A 21,889-nucleotide genomic window follows, 5' to 3' on the forward strand; every position below is an offset into this window, starting at 1 on the left:
TCCTTCAAGGATCAATTCAAACCCCACCCCCTAAATGAGACCTTTCCTGACCTTCTCTCTTCCTTATTCCTCCTTCTTCAATGTGATAAAAAATATTTTGTAGAGGAAATGTCTAGATGCTAAATCTTGATACTTCTAAGCAGGTGAGACACTTTGGAAGAATGTTTACTACCAACGACTCTCATACTACTATTTTAGGAAACAACTCTTAATAAAAGCTAATTAACCTTTTACAAATTTTATTTTACTTAAAATACTCCTAATATGGAAATATGTTTTGCATGACCTCATTTGTATAATGGATATAATATTGCTTGTCTTCTCAATGGGTACTGGATGGGCTGAAGGGGGATTTGGAACTCAAAATTTTAAAAAATGAATGTTAGAAAATTAAAAACAAACTTTAAAAGCTAATTGATATCACTAAATGGTATCAACCGACAATCATGGGAAGGGAAACCCATCTATAAGTGGGGGCTAATGAGGTGTAACATTAGAAAGCCATGCTCAGATCTTCAGGTTTACCTCTAGACCTCAGGAGAGATGTAATGGCCACCTTCTGGGCCCCAACCTGTCAGCACAAATGAGGGTTGAGAGGGTAGCTCCAGAACATACATTATAGCTTATCATATACATATATATATATATATATATATATATATATACATATATACATATATATTTGATGTATGCATGTGTCCCTTTATAAAATATATGCCCTCTTTGGGGCAGAGAATATTTCATTCATTCATGGGAGAGGTAGCAGGGAAGAGGAGAATCTAAAGGGAAATGATGGACAAGACAAGCTGAAATGGTAACTCAGATCATGGTCTACCATAAAGACTTTATTGTCTCTTGTTGGGAAAGATACAAGTGAATGATGTGTTGACCCCTGGCTAAAGACTTTATGGCCTCTCTCACTGTTACTCTTTTTTTTAGGTTTTTGCAAGGCAAATGGGGTTAAGTGGCTTGCCCAAGGCCACACAGCTAGGTAATTATTAAGTGTCTGAGACCGGATTTGAACCCAGGTACTCCTGACTCCAAGGCCAGTGCTTTATCCACTATGCCACCTAGCTGCCCCTCACTGTTACTTTTTAAGACTAGACTCTTTTAATTTACTACAGTCATTAGAAAATTATGGATGATGTGACTGGATGGAAGCAAAGTAAAGTTGTAGGCTAGGAATCAGGACACTTGGGTCTTAGTCCTGGTTTTGTCACCACCTTGTTGTGTGGCTTTGGGCGAGTCATTTAAATTCTCTCTTCCTCCATTCCTCATCTATAGAGTGGAGAGAATGGAGATAGCATTATGGAGATCACATGAAACACTGAATGTGAAAGCATTTTGAGAATTATAAAGGGTTATTCAAATTGTAGCATTATTACAACTACAAAGGTAGGACAACTGATCTATGGGGCAGAAAGAAAATTTCTATTGCCAATGTGCCTAATGAGGGTATGTACTTCTATTCTGAGGGTGATTGTAGACAGTAGATAAGTAGAAGGAGACCTAGTCCTTTGGGGGTAGTGTTAAGTTAGCCTGTTTATGCTTTGGAAGGAGAAAAAGCAAAATGGCCAGGTGAGACTTCTTTTTACCAGAACAGTATGGCTCAGTATATCTATATTTCTGTTTCTTGTATTGTTTATGTCTTTGTGGAGACTCTGGGGTATTGTTCTGTTCTGTATTTCTTTAAGTTGCCTGGGGTCTCAGGCACAGAATATGCTGAAGAGTTGAAAAATGATGCCTCTTTGTCACATGGTCAGTGACAGTCATAACAATACTCTCTGAGTCTTTCCCTCTTCTTTTAGATTTGTTTATGTCAGAGATTATGGTCAGCAGTTGTAAAACTGTGACAAGAAGGTATCATTACTATTGTTATGGTCTGACTCTGGTATTTAATGTCCTATGCCTTTAACATGGAGGCCATTTCTATATTTTACTTCTTCTATTGGGAAATTTTTGCTATAAGCTTTGATAATCACTCCAGCCAATTTCTTTCCATATGTGTGTGTGTGTGTGTGTATGTATATATATATATATATATATATATATATATATATATATATGTGTGTGTGTGTGTGTGTGTGTGTGTGCTTGATTCATCCTCCTCTGGAAGATGGTGTCATCTTTCATAATAATCAGATAATAATCATAATAGATGCCAGGACCTTGCTTACTAACAAGTAATAGGAATTTAAATTTTGAGCCAAATCAACTTGCTCAAGAACCCAGCATTCACCACCCAGACATCCTCTTATGCCCTTCATTCAGGCTAGTGTTGGGTAAAGAAAGGGGTTGCATCTGTTTTGAGTAACTAGCAAAGAAGGATTGTAAAGTTTGTGTTACTTTATTGTACACACCCGCAGCTCCCAGGTGAATTTAAAAAGGAGTGTTTTCTATTTGTTCAAAAACAGAACACACAAGCCCAAATGTCCCAGTGCCAGCCAGAAGAAAGCCGCCCTGCTTCCCTGTTTTCAGCTCTGGAGTTCCTAAGTGGTACTAATATGATGATGGAAATGTTCCCTCACATTCAGCACCCAGGAGCCTAGAGAGTCAGCTGCACCTTCTCATTTAATTAAAGATTTAGCATGCATGCCCAGAGCTGCTTTTATGCTACGTTATTTTGCAGCTAAAGGGGGCCCCAAAGACATCTTGTCCATGTTGGATTTATGTGCCTGCATCTTAACATCCTGCCGGGGACCTTGCCTGATGTCCAGTGATATAAGCACTCCCCCTTCTAGAAAAGCCTGGATTTCTCCTACCAGTCAGTTCACACTTGTGCCAGAGGCCTAGGGAAGCCCTGTGCCAACATCCTCCATGGCTCTCCCTCCTCCCTTCATGTCTCTAGGCCATAATCAGCTTGCCCGGGGAATTTTCGATTCAGCACCACCTGCAACCATTTCTAATAGCTGCCAGGAAAGCTGGCACATGAAGGGCTTAGGGGGTGGGGCTCTGAGGGAGGAAAACAAAGGTATTTGAGGAGTTATCAGATTCCCACCCCACCTCAGCCTGGCTCCTGTCTTCCTCTCATGGGGAGAGGTAATGTTGGAAGACATGAAAACCATTCTTTCATCAACTTGAGCCCTTGGTCTTCCCTTCCTTTTGGGTGCCTATGGACTTGGACACCTTGTTAGTGTCCCCTTTCTGTGCCAGCCAGTACCTCCTTGGGCAGCCCCTGAAGGAAGGCATCAGTGAATCAAGCTACATCATCCCTAATTAGTGATGATGGGTTTTTCTGCAAAGCTGAATTCTAATCAGAGTAGGGAGAGGTTGGTGGCCAGAGGTGGCAGGGAAGAGGGTCGGGGGATGGTGGTAGTGGATTGAGAGAGAAATAGCTTTGAATACCAAGAAAGGGCTCTGTCACAGGGCTCTCAGGGTCTCTCTGTTCTCCTTTTTTCTGGGATTGTGTCTCTCCTATGAATTTTCACAACCTCTTGATGTACATACGTACTCTCTCTCTCTCTCTCTCTCTCTCTCTCTCTCTCTCTCTCTTTCTCTCTCCTCAAATGACATCGGCTGGGAAGATGCTGTTTTTCAGTGCAATCCAAAAAGCTTTAGTAAGTCACCGAGATGGAATGCATCAGATTCAATTCATTAGGACCGATGGCTCCCTGAATGGGGCTGAATAATTGATGGGCAGGAGCAGCTTGCAGGATGTTCACTGTGCTCCACAGACTGAACACTGTAATTTTTTTTTTTTTAAAGCCAACAAACATGGCCAAATGCCGGGTGCGGGCAAGCCGAGCAAAGGTTAGATGTTTTAATATGCGATGTTTACACTGTAAACTCTTGCTCCGCAGCTTGTAACGGGAAATGGATCCAGGCCGCCCAGTGACAGCTGAGAGGGAGAGATGGGGCTTTGCTCTAATTCAGCTGCAACTGAGCTAATTTGCCGTGGCTGCTGCAAATCTCCTCGGTGCACAATGATTGTAGTTGGGGTGCGTGGCTCATGCTGGCAGCACATGTTGGAGCACTGCCAGGTTCTGGGGGAAGGGGTGACAGTAGCAGAGATGGGAAGAGCAACTCCAGAACTTTGAAGACTTTTTAGAATCCTTTGTTCCCAGTTTCTCTCCCTAATTTATCTTTGAAGATGATGATAGAAGTCTAATTTGTTGTGTGACCTTGGACAAGTCACTTAATCTTTCTCTGGGTCTATGTTTTCTATTTCTTTTAATTGCCACCATGTTGATAAGTCCTACACAGAACTTGTCATATATGATGACATTATTTTGTTGATGACTATCTATAGTCATCTATAGATTTATTATTAGACCTCTAGCTTGTCCTCTTCAGCTCCTTATCCTGCCTCCTGCCATCAACTTAAACTCAACTCACCATTTTAATTCAACAAACATTTATTTGTCCATAACAAAACTCATTTTTCTTCTTTCAAACTTTCCCCTCAAAACTTTTTTCTCTTGAATTTCTTATTTCTATCAATGGATTCATTCTTCTCATTCCCCAAGTTCCATCTATGATGTGATCTTCTCCACCCTCCCCCACTTCCAATCACATAGTCTCTAGAATTCACTTCCTTTTTTTTTCTTATTTCTACAACCTTAGACTAGGTCCTTATTGTTTAATCTATGGATTAAGTAATAGCTTCTCAAATGGTGTCTCTTTCTCCTCTCTTCTACTTCAATCCTTCCTGCACACAGTTACCAGATAAAACTTCCTTAAAGGATAATTTTTATAATTTTACTCATCTACTCAGCAATATTCAATGGTTCCCCAGTACCAAATGATATTGTTCAACCTTCTTAACTGGATATTTAAGACCCTCTACAATTTGAAAGTTTCCATTTTCAACTCTTGCTGGTACTCAACATGAGCCTCCCATTCTGAAGAGGCAACCATTTTTTAATTAATCAAAATTCAGTTGATCAATCAATCTTCCCAATATACCATCCATTTTCCCCACCTGAATGTCTTTGCTCACACTGTTTTATTCAATCTAGAATGTCTTCCACATCATCTTCTGTCTTTATTCAATATCCATCCTATCTCAAGTTTTATCTCCTCTGTGAAACTTTCTCTCCCCCATTCTCTTAACTCATAGCATTCTAACAATTACTAGACTCTTATTGTACCTAGACATGTATAGCTATTAAATTTTCCATATGTTCACCTCATCAGCTGGACTATAAGATCCTCTATGCCAAAGCCTTGCCTTGTTCTGTGCCTGTGTTACCTAACAATGCCTACATGTTACTAGGCAGGTAGTAGTTATGGCAAAGCATACTTCTGAAATTAATCAAAGACACTCAGTCACTATTTTTTTTTACTAAAATCATAACATTTTCAATTTTAGCTGTCACTTAAAATCTTTAGAATTCATGCTATCTGCAAGTCCTACTTATTCCTGTTCATGAGTGACCTTGGTCTTCAGACTCCATAGATACATGTTCTCTCTATTTACCCTAAATTGTATTCAATAGAGTTTTTAATCCCCTAAAACTATTTGTCCCAGTAGATAATTTAAGTGACTAACTCTCTCTCTCTCTCTCTCTCTGAAGTATGGAGGTTTTTTCCTTCAGTCATCTGTGAATGCCCAGAGTATGTGTCTATATAACGCTCTCAAATCAGGAATTAGGCCTATGTAGGTTTTATGGACAGTAACCAATATAATGAGGATCTAGAATTTCATTTTGTATAATGATTCTAAGCGTGTAAGTAGCATAGTGGATAGAGTGCTGGGTCTACAGTCAAGAAGCCCAGGTTTCAAATCTAGCTTCAGACCCATTAGCTGTGCATCCCTGAACAAGTCACTTAGTCTCTACCTCAGATACCCCATCCCTAAAGTGAGGATCAAAATAGCACCTACCTCCCAGAGTTGAGGGTTATTATGAAGATTAAGCCTTAAAGTGCTAAATGAATGGTAGCTATTTACCAGATCAACTTCCATAACTTAATATGATCCTTGAGATTAGCTGTTGCTCCACAAAATCATCTTCATTTTGTCACCAATGAGATGATGACCTCTTGAGTGGGTTCCTAGATAATATTTATGCAGGCTATTACCAGACCCATACTTTTCATTTCTGGCAGGACTGACCAAGGATTGTACTCCATGTATATAAATTCTCAAGAACCCAGAGTCACTTCCACACCACTAAACAGCACAACAGTCATTCTTTATGAAAGTAGTCAGTATAATAATCAGGATAATGTGGTTGGCCAGCTCCGGGGAAGACCTGACTTTGTGGCTTTTCACCTTCCACAGTTTTATAAGGGAGAAACAGAGGTTCTAAGTCTCCTCTCCTAACTCTATAACTTAGTAGAATTACCTCCTTTTCTTGAAGGTTACAGAATCCTAAATCTGCTCTGTTATAGATCTTGAATATATATCTAGCTCTTACATGCTGTCTTTTCCATTGGACTATGAATACTTCAGGGGCAGGGACTTCTTCTCCCTTTTTTTTTGTACCCCCAGAGATCTGCTCTGATCAGTGATACTATAGGGGAAGATACAAAGTTTAGAAAAACAGGGCACCTGCCTTCAGGGAGCTTACACCCTAGTAGAGGAACAAGGTAGATAGGAAGTCAACTCTAAGATATAATCATATCACATAGCTCCTGGTAAGATATCCTTCCTTGTTATCCTTACCTTTCACTGCAACATGGACACTCTGGCTGATGGACAGCTGAGGCTGGATGAGAACGCTGCAGAGGTATTCCCCTTCATCCATGCCCTTCTGGACATCCATCAGTTTGAGCGTTCCATTCTCAAAGACCACCTGGCGGTGGTTATCAGGTAGCAGTAAGGTGTCTTTGTACCACTTGATGGAGTAGTAGGGATAACCAATAACCCTGCAGTTGATAAGTGTATCCCGACCTGCCACTGCTGTGATGTTCTTCATTGCTCGGATACTTGGGGGTCCTAGGCAGGGATTGGGAGAGGGAAAACAAGGGGCAAAGTTAGCCATGGAGAGTTAGGCATCTCCCTGGAATTCTGTTCTCAGGTCTCACTTAGCATGTTGTTAGGGCAACCTTGGGATAGGAGTGTTAGGTCTGGTGATAGAAGGGTTCAATAAGAAGACTTGAAGTGACTGAGAGAAGATGGAATTGGGGCACTCTTCTAACCTCCCAAAGAAATCTCTGAACTTAAAGTTGCTCACTCCAGAGTTCCATCCTTGACTTAGAAGACACCCTTTAATAAGACAAGAATCTCATTGGCCAGCCCGGGTAACAAAAGCATGGAAAGTGCATTCCTTCCCCTAGTATTTGCTAACTGTGGGTTTACCTTAATGTGGACAAGGAGATTTTTCTGTTTAAATGTACATGTGAAGTTTTAAGTACTTTAAATGTTTAAGAGAGGACTAAAAATGAGGTCTTCCTCAGGTAAGTTCCTGATTGTCCTTATATTTATGAACAAATACTGGAAATCCCTGAATTGGCACATTATGAGAAACAGCATGGACCCAGAGACAGGGGACCTGGGTTCATTTCCCAGCTCTGTCAACAATTAGCTGTGTGACCTTGGATAAGTCATTACATTCAGTTTTCTCTCCTGTACAATGAAGAATTTTGATATGATGATCTCAAAAGTCTCTTCCAATTCTAACATTAAGGATGTTTTATTGCTCAGTCACACCTGACTCTTTGTGATCCCCATTTGGGTTTTGCCTGGCAAAAATATTAGAGTGGTTTATTATTTTCTTCTTCAGTTTATTTTATAGTGCCCAGGGTAGTGGAATAAGAAATGTTAAAAAGGTATTTTTAATAAAATTAACTGTGTACATAGGGATAAGGAGGGGAAAAGTATAAAGAATTTGGTGATGTGAAACAAAGAGGCTAGAGACCTATTCTGATCAAAGAGCCTATTACCAGGGCAGAGAATAAAGAACAGGATTCTAATGACCAGAGCCAAAGAAATACTTTTAAAAAATGAGACCTGGAGTCCATATAGGTCATTTCCAGGAACCAAAAAAAAGAGGGCTAAAATGTGACAACCTTTAGTAACTCAGAATTGGAAAACAAAGAGGATGGACTAATCTGAAAAAGTCAGGAGATAAATATTCATAGAACATAATAGGATTTGGAGCTAGAAAGAAACTTTCTCTAAGCTTCAGTTTCCTCTTTTTTAAAATGAGGACAATAGCACTTGTGTTACAACCTAATTCACAAGGTACTTAATGAGCCTTAAAGATTATATAAATATGAACTATTATTATTTTTATAATAACAACATGAATAACTATAATCCTAAGAACTGTGGTCTTAATGAGGTTAAATGATCATAAATGGGAGTGATGTCAGCAATACTTGGAAGGGATTATTTTGTGTTATAAACCTTAAAATACCACATAAGTATGAGTTACTATTGTTAAAATAATAATATTAAGTACTAAGAATAGCTATAATCCCAAGAGGCAAGACCTTGAGACTTAAAATGGGAGCCATGACAATAACACCTGGAAAGGATTATTTTGGGTTATAAACCTGAGCTAAGAGAAATGAATAATTTGAGTTTCAATGTGTGATTTATCTCTACTATATATAGTTGGCTTCCTGAACTTCCATCATAGTGGAGGAAATCTAAATGGATAATTGGTCTGATGGCCAATGGGACTAGGGGTAGGCAAAGCACATAGCTGCCCAGGATATAATGCAAAGGGAGACACAATGAGGGACACTTTTTATACATACACATATTTTTGTACTTATACATCAATAATTCAAAGACCCTAAGATGTCTATAATATGGACATTCTTCTCATTGGTGCAGGTCACTGCCCAGACATGTTTGTGTTTCCCTTTAGCTTCTCTACTCAACAAGCTGTTGGCCTTCATTCAGGCTTTTTGACATTCTATGGGAACCAATGGACAACACTCAGACCATCCAACTGCTATCCTTCCCTCTCTTATATAACTAGTCTACCTCTTTTACTAATCATGCATCTCCTTTAGTCATCTAATCTGGTTCTAATTTTACAGATGGGGAAACTGAAACCTAAATAGGTTAAATGACCTGCTGATAGTCATACAGACAAGGAAATGTCAGAAGTGAGATTTGAATCCATGACTCTAGAGCATTATCTTCTAATAAGCCTTATGTATTGATTATCATTGAACTTTGTCATAGCCCTCTTGCACAACATTGATTTTAATGATAAAAGGAACCATTAAGTTGGTAGTTTACTAAAGGTCTTTGACACTGTCATGGCAGATACCCTGCAAAGAGTCCTGAAGAAAGATTCTCAAATAGAGAGGTCCTCCAGGTTCATGGTGTCAAACTCCAATAGAATGGATACCTCTGGGGGGCATATTGCCTTAGCATACCACAAATTCACATTGTGCTGCATTTTGTATTTATTTTGTATTTATCATTTCCCAATTTCATTTTAATGAGATTCTAGCCACACTCAAGAGTTTTTCAGGTTGTCTGCTGGCCCTGAGTTTGACACCTTTCCTTAATGATATAATATTTTAATGATTGAGTAAAGTCCTAAGACATTCAAGATCTCCCCAATGAGATCTAGATTTACTAAAAATAATTATCACTAATTTGAGTAATCCATGATGAATCTAAAAGTATTATCTTAACCATCTACAAGTGAGCAGCAGCATGGATGAAAAATGTTTGCTATGCAAACTATGACGTACAGATGGAAAGTTTCTTCACTGAATTAGTCCATCACTACATATGCCCAGGATAGGTGCAATAGTTGGAAAATGAGCCGGATCAAGAATCGAAGAAGAAGGCTGGATGGAATTTAGGAAATTACTTCTGGGTTTTTAATAATCTTAAGCTGCAATTTGACACAAATCTTCATCTTTTTTTTAAAAAAAATAATTATTCTGCTAGTGATATGGCACAGATGCAAATTTCAGAGCACTATAGTCTCTCAAAAAAAAGATGCAGGTGCTCTAAGGGACAAAGGAGTGATCGACACATTTTTTTAATACCAAAAAATAAATGCTTTCTAGGAGATAGAAGAATCTATTTTATGATGTCAAATCTCATGTGCCCAAGTTAAGACTCTGGTGTGCAGGAACACACAGGAAACACAATTTCAATCTCTGTGTTACATTTTAAAATTCTTTTTCTTTTGCTGTCAAAAACATATGTGGGGTAATAATGAACTGGGTGATTAAATAGGAGGAGACCAAGACCCAAAGGTATCAATTTTGATTGTGAAACTTCTCCTTTTGGCCAATGACTATGAAAAGTTAGCTAAAGGGTGACTGAGGATGACCCATGTTACTGAACCTCTTTGCTAGTATTCTACAGAAAGATGTATATCTACCAGAGGAAAGTGGACAGTTAAGATCTTCTCTACTTTTTTTTCCCCAATGAACATAGGAGAGACACGTTTTGTATGATGGCCTTGTAGTTATCATGGCCACAACTATTGGCTTAGAGTAGCTCAGTGTTGGGTAGGTAGGTGAGATGGTGAAGACTAGATGTAGTAGTGGCAGATCCCTTGGAGATGGAATCCAGCTCTTTCACTTAACTCAGGAGTACACTGAGGGTAAGACAGGAGAAGTGACTTGACTAAGGTCATAAAGCTATTAGAGTTTTAATTTCAGCCCATTTCTTTTGACTCCAGATCTTAATACATTTCCCTTTATATCATGACTAAGGAGCTGCTGCCTCCATATGTTTGAGGAGCTAGCCAGTAAAGATTGAATGAGGAAGATGACAGAAAAGAAATAAAACCCATGTGGGAATGGGTTGGGTCTGACTCATGGACTACAACCCTATCTTCCAAAATTGGAGTTGGAGATCTCCATCTCTTCTTAGCTCACAGTTCTATGATTTGTCTTTCACCTTAGTCTCAACTCTTTCCACTGGTAGTCCAGAGTGTAAGCCTTGAGTAGGGTGCAGCTGCACCGATTCCTTACCCAACTCTGGTGTCCTGATCACACCACAGTACCCAAAAGATGGGTTAGGAGGACATGAGGAAGATAACTCTATCAGGTCTCTGAACCCACAGCTCAACTCTCTGATCCCCAGTAACAATCTGCTTTTCTGGTCTTTGTAGGCTTGGCATGCAGGGACAAGGGGAGCTGGATGGTTCATGATTCTGTGGCATGCTCAGGTACCAGGAGGACGGGATACAGGAAGAGAATAGAGGAAGGATAAAGGAGATAAGAGGCAGGGGGAGTGAGAAGACTAAGGTAGAAGAGAATGGGGAATAAACTACATCGTATACACACATACACAAATAAGAGTGGAATGTGGTCAAAATAGAGGAGGGGGAGACAGGGTGAGAGAGACAGAGTGAGGGTGGGGGGAGAGCAAGATCCTCCACCCAAATCAAAAGCATAATTAACAATAACATCAATAATAACAACCACAATGATCATGGTGACCATAAAGATGATAAAGGAAATTAATAGCCTATTCTGATATTTAAATGTAGACAGGCACCTCTTACGTTTATTCGCGCTTGGTATTCAGCACCGCCCACGGAGTTCCGGGCAGCGCACCGGTAAACACCCCCATCTCGGATCTGGGGGGCCGTGACATTCATGTGGCTGATGGTCGTGCCGTCTGACATGGTGTACTGGTTGGTGCGGTGCCCGCCGTCCCGCTGGATTGGCTCATCGTCCAGGGCCCAGGTGACGGTGGGAGGCGGGGCGCCTTTAGCCGCGCACATCAGTGAGAACTGCTCCCCAGGGTTTACCACCTTCTCGCTGAAGGAGGAGATGATGCGGGGCGTCCCATCTGGGAAGGGGCAGGAGGAAACCAGCCTTGGCATCACCACATAACACAGAGCGGGTCCCTTGGGCTTGTCCCCCACCCCAACAGAAAGGAATGGAGGTTGATGGATGGAGACCCAGGTTGGCAAGTGACCCACTATGTCACTGCTCTGGCCAAAGGAGCCAGGGATGGAGAAGTAACACCAACCCACCGAAAGAACCCGCAAGGTTGATGGTTGTTGTGGGCCTCTGAAACCAAAAGAGTCTGGGCCTGTGAATCAGAAGATCTCGCTTCTAATTCTAGTGCTGCTGAATTTGTGATTTTAGGCAAATCACTTAATCCTTCTTTGCCTCAGTTTCCTTATCTGTAAAGTGGAGATAATGATGCTTATGTATCTACTGCACCAGGTGACTGTGAGGACCAAACAGATGTAAAATGAGGTGTAGTGAGAAGAATGTTTGATTTGGAATCAGAAAACTTGGGCTGGAATTCAGATGCCATCATCAATTAGCTCTTTGACCCTGGGCAAGTCACTTCAACTTTTTCTGAGGCTCAGTTTCCTAACATGAGGAAGACAGCTGAAATTAACTGCTTTATAGGATTGTCATGAGAGAAGCATTTTGCAAATTTAAAAGTTCTAGGTATAGGAAGATGAAAAATGATTAATTCACAAAGTTAAAAACTGCTATTCAGAAGTAAATTATTATTTTATCATATTTGTATACTACACATTTTGAAATGGTTCAAGTAAAGATGTTGATCTAAGCCAGGGCCAGACTCCATAGTCTACTCCATGGACCTGAAGTTACTTATTCCTATTATTTAAATGAAATTAAGGTATATAATGTAATTTTTTTGTGATGCATTGTAGCACAAACACTCCCTTAGTCTCCAGCATCCCATGAAAACAACAGGGAGGTTACTGCCTAACCCTGAACAAGCGATAACCCCTGGAAATTCCTGGTAGGCTCTAGTTCTTCAGCATCCCCAGAGAAGGCCCTCAGCAAAGCTGGGAAATGGGCACATCGGGAAATCTATCACTCCCTTTTCCACAACCCTCTCTTTTTCTCCTAATGCTCCCCTTCCTTCCTTGTCCTGTTTCCTTGCTCTCAGCTAACTGTCAGCTAGCTGTCATCTAATCCTCCCTGAGGTGGGAGCTGATAAAAGTTTCAAATATGATTGTTCCTAAAAAACCAGAGGGGATTAGTTGCATTTCAACTGGGATTCTGGAAGATAAAAAATCTTCAAAACCCCAGTGAATGAATCACAGCAATGGTGGCATTTCAGGCACTGTGACAGGTGGCAGGTGAATCAGTCTTGGTTGGGGGCTTTTATATGGGAATAGGCCATCACTGGATAGGGCTTGCCCCAGAGAGTAGTTTGGGGTGTGTGTGTGTGTGTGTGTGTGTGTGTGTGTGTGTGAAAGCGGTTCCCTGACTGCTTTCTCAGCCCCTTCCCTTCCACTCTTGCTCACCCTCCAGAACAATGATGGCGAAGTCCTGGGCCGTCTGGGCTTTGCGGGTGGCGAAGCACTGGTAAGCCCCGGAGTGACTTTTCTGGGCGGAGGTGATGAGGAGGGTCTCGTTGCTGAGCCCACGAATAGAGATGGTCTCATCTGGCACCACCAGCTCTGTGTTGCGGTACCAGCGGATGGTGAGCTCCGGGGGGCCAGTCAGGGCACAGGACAGGATGACGGTGCTGCCGATGCCTGTCTTCAGCTGCTTTGGCGTCAGGGTCACATGGAGGGGGTCTGGGCCAGGGTGGGCCAGGGAGGGAGGAGGGAAAAAGAAAAGAAAAAAAGGCTTACTGCTGGTGATGGCCTTGGGATCAGGAGACCTGGGTTTGAGTTCAAGTTTTGCCACTGTCTGGCTGTGTGACCTTGACAAGTCACTTAAAAGCAGAATAGTAAATTTGGATCAGGAGAGATTTGGGTTCAAATTCTTCCTTTTATACTAATCGTATGATTCTTGGAATCTCCCTTAACCTTTCTGTATCTCAGTTTCTTTGTCTGTAAAGTGAGGGTCTAGATTATGTGATCTCTAAAGTTTCCCCAAGTTCTACTGTTCTATGAGTCTATGATTCTTTTTTCTAAGAAGAAACTCAGTCCTTTCCAACTAACTGAGATGGGAGTCTTTGGATGTCCATGGAGATGATTCCTTCAGCTTTGACACTATTTGTGTAAGGTAAATAAGATAGAATTATCTCCAGCAATTAGACTGGACACCTTCTAAGGAGGCTGGATCAAGACAAAGTCCATGGCCTTGATCACCTCTTTCTCCTCCTCTTTCTCTCCCCAACACCGCTATCTATTTCTCTTTGCTTTCTATTTCATTTCTCACCCTGTCCTATACAACAGAGAGCATAAAGCCTTGAGGTCCTCCATATAACAGTTCATGGTGGAAGGAAGTGATTTGGCTGCCTGGGGAAATGGGATAGAATTCAAAGTAGACCCCTAGCCCTGTGTCCCACCCTGGAGCCTTTGCCCAATTTCCCAGGAATGTCATGCTATAGATGTTAGACTCATGTCTGTTATAGACCCCTGCCCTGACACCCAGGATGCCTGGTGTTTGCTCTTCCAAACCCACCCACCTACTTGAAGAAAGAGCAATTTCCCCAACCTTTCTTTTCTCTTTTTGAACTTGGCAATGAAGAATTATCAGGGAGGAGCATGTGCATGCATGTATATAATGTAAGTGGAATAGTCTAAGAAAGGCTGCCAAAAAAGTGATGCTCTATTCTATGGAGAGGGTCACTTAGGAGCAGGATGCCCAAGAAAGTTCTTCAGTCCTATCCATATACAGATATCAATATCTTAGCACATGTATTTATATCTATTACTTGGCATGAGCACATATGTGTATATATGGGTACATCCTGGTATTTTTTTAATGTGCATACAGGATAGGAGTAAATTTATTTGTGGCTACATTTGTGTGGACATGTGCCTTGGACCAGGGTTTAGGACTCCATATTTTGGTATGTTGCCTCTTCTCCCTCCCCTTCACCCCTAACTGATTCCCTGGAATTATGAGTCTTTGTCTATATGCTTCATCAATGAATGGAGATTTCTCTGTCTTCTTCCATTTGAAATCATGCACCTAAGGACTTTCTTTTTAGGCAGAAACTCTGGCACTGTATTGCTCTACCTGGATGGTTGAGTCTGAGTGTGTGTGTATGTGTATGTGTGTGTGTGTATGTATATGTGGGTATCTGTGCATGTGAGCTCAGGAAGGGAGGGGGATCTCACTCTGCTTTGATTTCCAGGCTTTAATGGAAAGTCTCTGGTGACTGTGTCCAGTGGTGTTCTGGGGGGAGGATGCATTGAACCAGACCTAAACCTCACTTTCACCCACAAACTCTAATCCATCTTTATGCTGCTCACATGTCTTAGGCTTATTTAGTACAGCTCAAGTCCCAACAGAAAACACAAGGCACCTTAATATCGAACTTTCAGCATTTCATCCAAAGCATTTACATCACTTACTGTCGTTTCCAACACATGGGGTTGATTTGTTGGAGACCGCTGTCTGCTGTTCCAACCACACGGTAAATCTTAGCAGGGACAGTTCTACCATGGTAGTACCATAGATAATATCACTCTAGCTCCCTGGGCAACCTGAGGAAGGGGAGGGACAATAGAACTTGGGAGATATAGCTTGATTCCTGGGGGAGCAGATCATTAGACTAAGCCAAAGAGTAGTAGGCACCAACTTTGGGAAGGATGTGGCTCGAGAATCTCAGTGCCCATCAGCTAAGGCAAGATAAAAGAAAGAGTTACAAAGGAGCTTTCTGGGACATTCTATCTGCTAAAATGACCCTGAAAGGGACCCCATTCTTGCAGGAGTTTCCCCCTCTTATCATCTCTTCAATTATGAACTTGAAACCCTCTCTTTTGCCATTGAGAAGAGCAAATGTTTTATGCACCTCTCATCCTGAAAAAAAAAATACAGAGGAAGCAAGATCCCACAGAGCCCAACAGGCATATGTCCCACTTCTCTCCATATTATGCTCTCAAAACTCCATCTTGCCTCATTCCCATGACTTTTGGGAAGCTAAGAATATAGATTCCCAAGCACAGCCAGAAGGAAAAACTTTAAATATCCTCTAGCCCAAGTCCCTAGTTTTACAGATGAATAAACTGAGACCTAAAGAGGAGTTTCTCAATGTCACCCAGCTAGTTAATGGAAAATTTCTGATTGTTGAATTAGTACTTTTCTTACTATACTAAACAATTTTTTACTCAATATAAAAAAAGACTGAATAAGATCCTAGTTGTCTAATGATGATGTTTGTCTATTCCCAAAGAAGACTATGACATCAGGGAGGTGATGCCGTGACAAGCACATGAATTGGATTTGATGAGGGGGTGCTGTGTTAAGTCACCAGCCTCACTTTCTCCTCCAGAACCATCTGGGTCCAGTGGCCAGATATGGATCAGGATGACTGGAGATGGCCCTAGATATGATGCAGTTAGGGTTAAGTGACTTGCCCAAGGTCACACAGCTAGTAAGTGTCTGAGGCTGGATTTGAACTCCTATCCTCCTGATTCCAAGGCCAGTGCCACCACACCACCTAGCTGCCCTAAGTAGTTTCATTTAGGCCTAAGCTAATCATTTTTTCTCCTCATTCATGAGTGCATGCATGTGCACATACATGATGACCCATCAGTTTCCTTTTCTTTTACTTTTTTTTTTTTTAAAGACTAACTTCCCTATATCACCAAGACTGGAATAGGAGGGGCTATTCACAGACTGAATCTCAATACTGATTGGCTTGGAAGCTTTGACCTATTCCATTTCTGACCTGTCTCCTGGTGGCACACACTTTCCCAGGCCTTATCATATGGTATGAACTCATGTGTGGACAACCAATCTGCATAGCTCATTGAACCTCAGAACTCTTGATCTGTCAGCCTCAGTCTCCCTGGTAGCTAGGGTGACTGACATGTCCCATGGGACCTGATCCATTTTCTTTTTTACTTAAGAAAGTGATATCAATGTCACTATTTCCAATACTTGCTTTTATTGATCCTGATACCTCTCCATTCTTATCTGTGAGATGAACACTAAATAAGTATCTTTGTCTTTTGGAAACCCCCATCCCAACTTTAAAGTCATAACCTTGTTTTTTCAATCTCCCTCATACTTACCCACTGAAACCTCAAATGAACTCTTTCCCTTCAGCGTTACCAGAGCAAGGTACCTGGATCTCCCCTTAAATCCACCTTCCCTTATATTATAGGATATAGATTATAGGACCTTAAAGGCCATTCGATCCACATACTGTTTCTCAAATTGAACTCTAGAACACCTTAAGTTTGTTTTTTCAAATGAGCCATATTTTATTTATTTTTTATTTTTTGCAAGGCAATGGGTTTAAGTGACTTGGCCACGGTCACACAGCTAGGTAATTATTAAGTGTCTGAGTTCAGATTTGAACTCAGGTCCTCCTGACTCCAGGGCCTGTACTCTATCCACTGCACCACAAAGCTGTCCAACCATAATTTATTAATAGGCATCAACAACAATAATTTTGAAGGTCTTACTGTAAAATTTTTACCAAAGCTTTGTTTCAACTGAAGGGTTTCAATTCTTTATCAAATCTAGTTCATCTACATGTGACTGTCAAAGGGCTCAAGTCTGACCATATCATTCTCCCACTTGTAAACTTCGCTGACTCTCTTTATAACCTCTTGGATGAAAGAGTAAATCTCTGTTAGGTGTTCAAAACCCTTTATAATATGGTTTACTTTCACCTAATCAGTCCTCATATATATCATCCCCCTACCCTCATATGTATTCTGTGATCCAGTGACATTGGTCTTTTTGTGACCACTTTGCAAAACCTGCCCTATCTCTAAACTTTGCCATTTTCACTGGTTGTCTGCCATGCTTGGAATGCTCTTCCTCCTTATCTCTGCCTCCTAGTTTCCATCAAGCCTCATATAAAATTTCACCTTCTACAGGGAGACTTTCCTGATTTCTTTTTTTGTTTGTTTGTTTGTTTAGATTTTTTCAAGGCAATGGGGTTAAGTGGCTTGCCCAAGGCCACACAGCTAGGTAATTATTAAGTGTCTGAGGCCAGATTTGAACTCAGGTCCTCCTGACTCCTGGGCTGCTGCTCTATCCACTGTGCCACCTAGTCACCCCTCCTGATTTCTTTTAATGCTAATATCTTCACTTTATTGATTAACTTCAATTCATCATGGATAGTATTGTTTTTTGGACATAGTTGGTTTTTTGTTCCTCATTAGATAGTGTGCTCATTGAGAGTAAGGACTGTCCTTTGCCAATCTTTGCTTAGCACAGTGCCTGGGACAGAGTAGGTACTGGATAAATTCTTGTGGACTGACTGTGGAAACATTTGAGAACCATTGATTTTGTCCAATCTCCTAATTTTATAGATGAGGAAACTGAGAACTAGAAAGATTAAATGACTTGTCCCAGATCATTTGGTTTAAATAAATGGTTCAGTTTATGATTAGAGACCCTCTAATCCAAATTTCTACCATAACACACTGTAATTTATTTTCATGTGTTCCCCATATTAGATCATATGCTCCTTAAGAACTCAGCTGATAAAGGATCTATTTTTGCATTCCCAGAACCCTACTTGGTTTCCTCAGAGAAAGCACGTTTTAAATATTCATTGAACGAATAGTAGATGGATGGATGGATAGATGGATGGATAAATGGATAGAGAGATGGATAAACAGATGGATGTATGGACAGATGGATGATTGGATGGATAAATGGATAAGATACAATCAATGATTGTATTTTTGTGTTTTTCCCATTCTGAGAAATGGCAAGGATTAGCCCATTAGGACTCTACACACAAAAGTGTCTGAGGTTGCTTAATTCTTTCTTTTGTATGGACAGTTCATTATTTGGCAAAGGAAAGAAGATGAGGAGGAGGGAAAGAGACATTATCTCATATCTAAGTGACTTGAAGGGACATTAGTGTTATTTCCCCTAATGTAGACCCTATCTACATGGAACAACAACTAGGAACAGTTTTTCTCAACAGAGGAGGGACATTCTAGGAATCTAGGCTACTTGATTCTAGGAAATAAAATTCCATTAAAAGGAAGAGAGAAGAAAAATTTCATGTCAAGGCAACAATCAACTTTTTGAGCACCTATTTATACGCCAGACATGTGTTAGGTGCTAGACTATCAAAGACTAAAGTGAAAAAAGCTTAGTATACTTTGGTTCGAAAAATATGGACTATTTTAAAAGTGAAAAGAAAAATGCTCTACTAGTAGCATGGAAAGCATTTTTGCTCTCAATTTTTTTCTTTTGTTTGGGATGGGGAAGAGATTCAGGATGAAATTCTGAATCTAGGAGCTTATAGAGACCAGGTACTGGTCACCCATGTACACTCACCAATGACTGTGAGGGTGCCTGTGGCTTCAGCTGAGCCAAAGGTATTGGTGACCTCGCAGATGTAGGTGCCGCTGTCCTCGGCCCTCAGGTCACTAATAGTCAGTCCTGTGATGCGCTTGGTCCAGCGGCTATCTGTAGGTAGGGGCCTCCCATCCTTGAGCCACCTGATCGCAGGGGCAGGATAGCCAGAAGCTGTGCAGGGCAACTCCACCGTCTGGCCTGCCTTCACTTCCCTGGAATGGAAGCTGTCGAGGATGGTGGGGGTTGATTCAGCTGGGTCTATGAAGCAAAAAAGGATTAGTAACATTAGTCAGGAGATTTAGGAGTAGAGAAGGGTTTGGGGCCGCACTATTATCCAAAGAAAAGATTCTGACCAAATAACAACAACAATAATAATAATTAGTTCTGTACAGTGTTATAACTAGAGAGCCCATGGAAAAACACTTCAGAAAGTTCCTGTGTTATTTCCACCATATCAGCTTCACCTCTGGCGTGGCCCTCTCTCCTAACCCAGACTTAAGCCTAGAGAAAATAGACTTGGGCTAAAAAAGCAAGATAATTGCTCAGGAAGAGAAATCATAAGGGATTGAATAAGGATGAACTCTTTATATCCTCCATGGGAAGATGATACTTGTAACTCTTAAGGATTTTTTTCCTTTATTGGGGTAATTAGAAGATGCGTACATAGACAAAGGGCATAGGAGTGAATTAACTATGATGGGTTGATATACAAAAAGTAAAATGAAGGGGTGGGAAAAAATGATAAATCCAGAGATAACGAAGTCCAGGGCTGAAGAGTTACACAATATGTCTCTTCTTTGTAGAGGCAGAGGTCTGTGGGTATGGGAAAAAACATATACATCAGACTCAGCTGATATGTTGCTATACAGTTGTATTCACCTCATTGTAACTCCATTTGGGGTTTTCATGGAAAAGAGAAGGGGAACATGAAGGTGATATAAAGAACAAAATAAATCAATGAATATTTTAGAAGGAAAAAGAGACACAGAGAAAGTAAAATGGTGTGTAGTTGAATGAACAATGGCCTGAGAAACAGGGAGCTTGGACTCTCTTCTTGGCTTTTTCCACTTATGAGCTATATGATACTTATTTCTTTAACTCTGAAACAAGATTAATAGACTTGTGATGGGAAGCAAGATATTTTAAAATTCTTTGTAAACGTCAATGTCATTTCTTTATTGTGGCCCTGATATTCCATTTGTTCTCTCGCATGGTGACCTTCTGGCTCTAAACAAAATATGTACAGGATTATTATCACTGTTGCTGTAAAAAAACAGGATAAAAAGACAATAGAAGGAAAACAAGACGAGACAGCTAGAGGAAGAAAGAAGGGGAGAGAGGGAAGGAAAGGTAATGAGGGCTAGAGAGAAACAAGAGATAAGGATCAGGAGAGAAAAGAGAGAGATGCAGGGGAAGGCCCCCAGTCCACCTAATATCATTGGAGTTGATGCTAAGAATTTATTCCTCCCCAATTACAAGGGCAGAGGGCCTGGGTTTTGTTGCCTTGACTTGAAATTATTCCTCTGTCCTACTCTATAGATTTCTTTACAATTTTCAGATTCCTTTATTTATCTTTTTTGGCAATCAGGGTTAAGGGACTTGCCCAGAAGGTGTCTGAGATTGGGTTTGAACTCATATCCTCCTGACTCCAGAGCACGTGTCCCAGTTCTTGATCTAGTGGGTCACTGAAGGGACTATTTTATTATCGTTCATCTCCGGAAGCAGCTACTGCTCAAGAAGAAAGTATCTTTGGTTAGTGAGACTGAATGGTGAGAATGAGAACTCTTTTATGGTGGGTTGATGACTGAGGAGGGATCTTGGGGGATCCAGGAATTGAGGGCATGGGGCTAGGATGGAGAGTTTTAATGCTTGAAATTCAAACTTGATATATGAAAAGATTAGAATTAAAACAAAATAATATACAACTAAGTACTAGATGGATATGGATAATGTTCCATTAGTACTCTCTAGGGCTCAGTTTCTTCATTTGTAAAAGAAAAATTTTGGGCCAAATGATATCTAAGGTCCTTTCTGGTTCTAAAAATCATGATGCTAGGAATTCTGAACTAATGGAGCTCTACAAAAGTTCTTGGGCACAGAGAAATTTGAATGAGGGTATAGGTAAATGGGATACCCATGTCCAGTTTGGCCCCAGACTTTCTCAAATGAGGACATTGTTCACCAAATGTTCTAGTGTGGTTATAGTTCTGGAAGAGTTTAAATTGGTTTAGAAAACATTTTTCTAAAAAAAGGTATTTTATTATTTCCGATTACATATAAAGATAATGTCCAACATTTGTTTTTGGATTCTAGAAAGTTTTAAAAATGTTACTTTTCTAAGTTTTTTTTTACCACCACCCATGTTCATGATAAGATTTACAAAGCACTTTCAGATCTGCAAAGTGCTCTACATATATTATCACATTTTCAGTAAAATATAATGGAAAGACTAATGCATTTGATGGCAGTGAACTGCAATTTGAATCCTAGTCCTGTTGCTTATAACTTGTATGGTATTTGGCAAGTCTCTTAACCTGTCTGAACCCCCATTTTCTAATCCGTACTAGATGATTTTCAATGTTTTCTTCTGGTTCTGAAATCTATGATCCTATGAATTCACACACAGAGTGTTAATGATAATTTCATCCTCCAACAGATGGAAGAAGCAACAGGGGAAATTCTATTCCAGATCTCATTCTCACTCCTAGGGAAGAATTGGTTGGTAGGGTGGAAAATGCTGGAAACCTGAAACAAGGAGAAGAAGGAAAGTGATTCTTCCTTCTTAGGATCTGAAACAGGGAAGGAAAGGACATACATTTATAGTCTGCCA

At 40.6% G+C, this 21,889-nt stretch overlaps 1 protein-coding gene across 1 annotated transcript in view; it reads right to left on the reverse strand.

The window, feature by feature from the left end:
• The window catches only part of DSCAML1 (DS cell adhesion molecule like 1), a 504,780-nt gene that overhangs the window by 106,109 nt on the left and 376,782 nt on the right, over positions 1-21,889 (reverse strand). Inside the window, exons 5-8 of the mRNA XM_074216774.1 lie at positions 19,039-19,317; positions 13,125-13,400; positions 11,378-11,674; positions 6,608-6,880 (exon numbers count right to left, since the gene is read on the reverse strand). Coding sequence (XP_074072875.1) covers positions 6,608-6,880; positions 11,378-11,674; positions 13,125-13,400; positions 19,039-19,317 — 1,125 coding nt within the window. The remainder of the gene's footprint in view (positions 1-6,607; positions 6,881-11,377; positions 11,675-13,124; positions 13,401-19,038; positions 19,318-21,889) is intronic.

This window comes from Macrotis lagotis, chromosome 1 (genome assembly GCF_037893015.1).
Source record: "Macrotis lagotis isolate mMagLag1 chromosome 1, bilby.v1.9.chrom.fasta, whole genome shotgun sequence".
NCBI classification, from domain to species: Eukaryota; Metazoa; Chordata; class Mammalia; order Peramelemorphia; family Peramelidae; genus Macrotis; species Macrotis lagotis.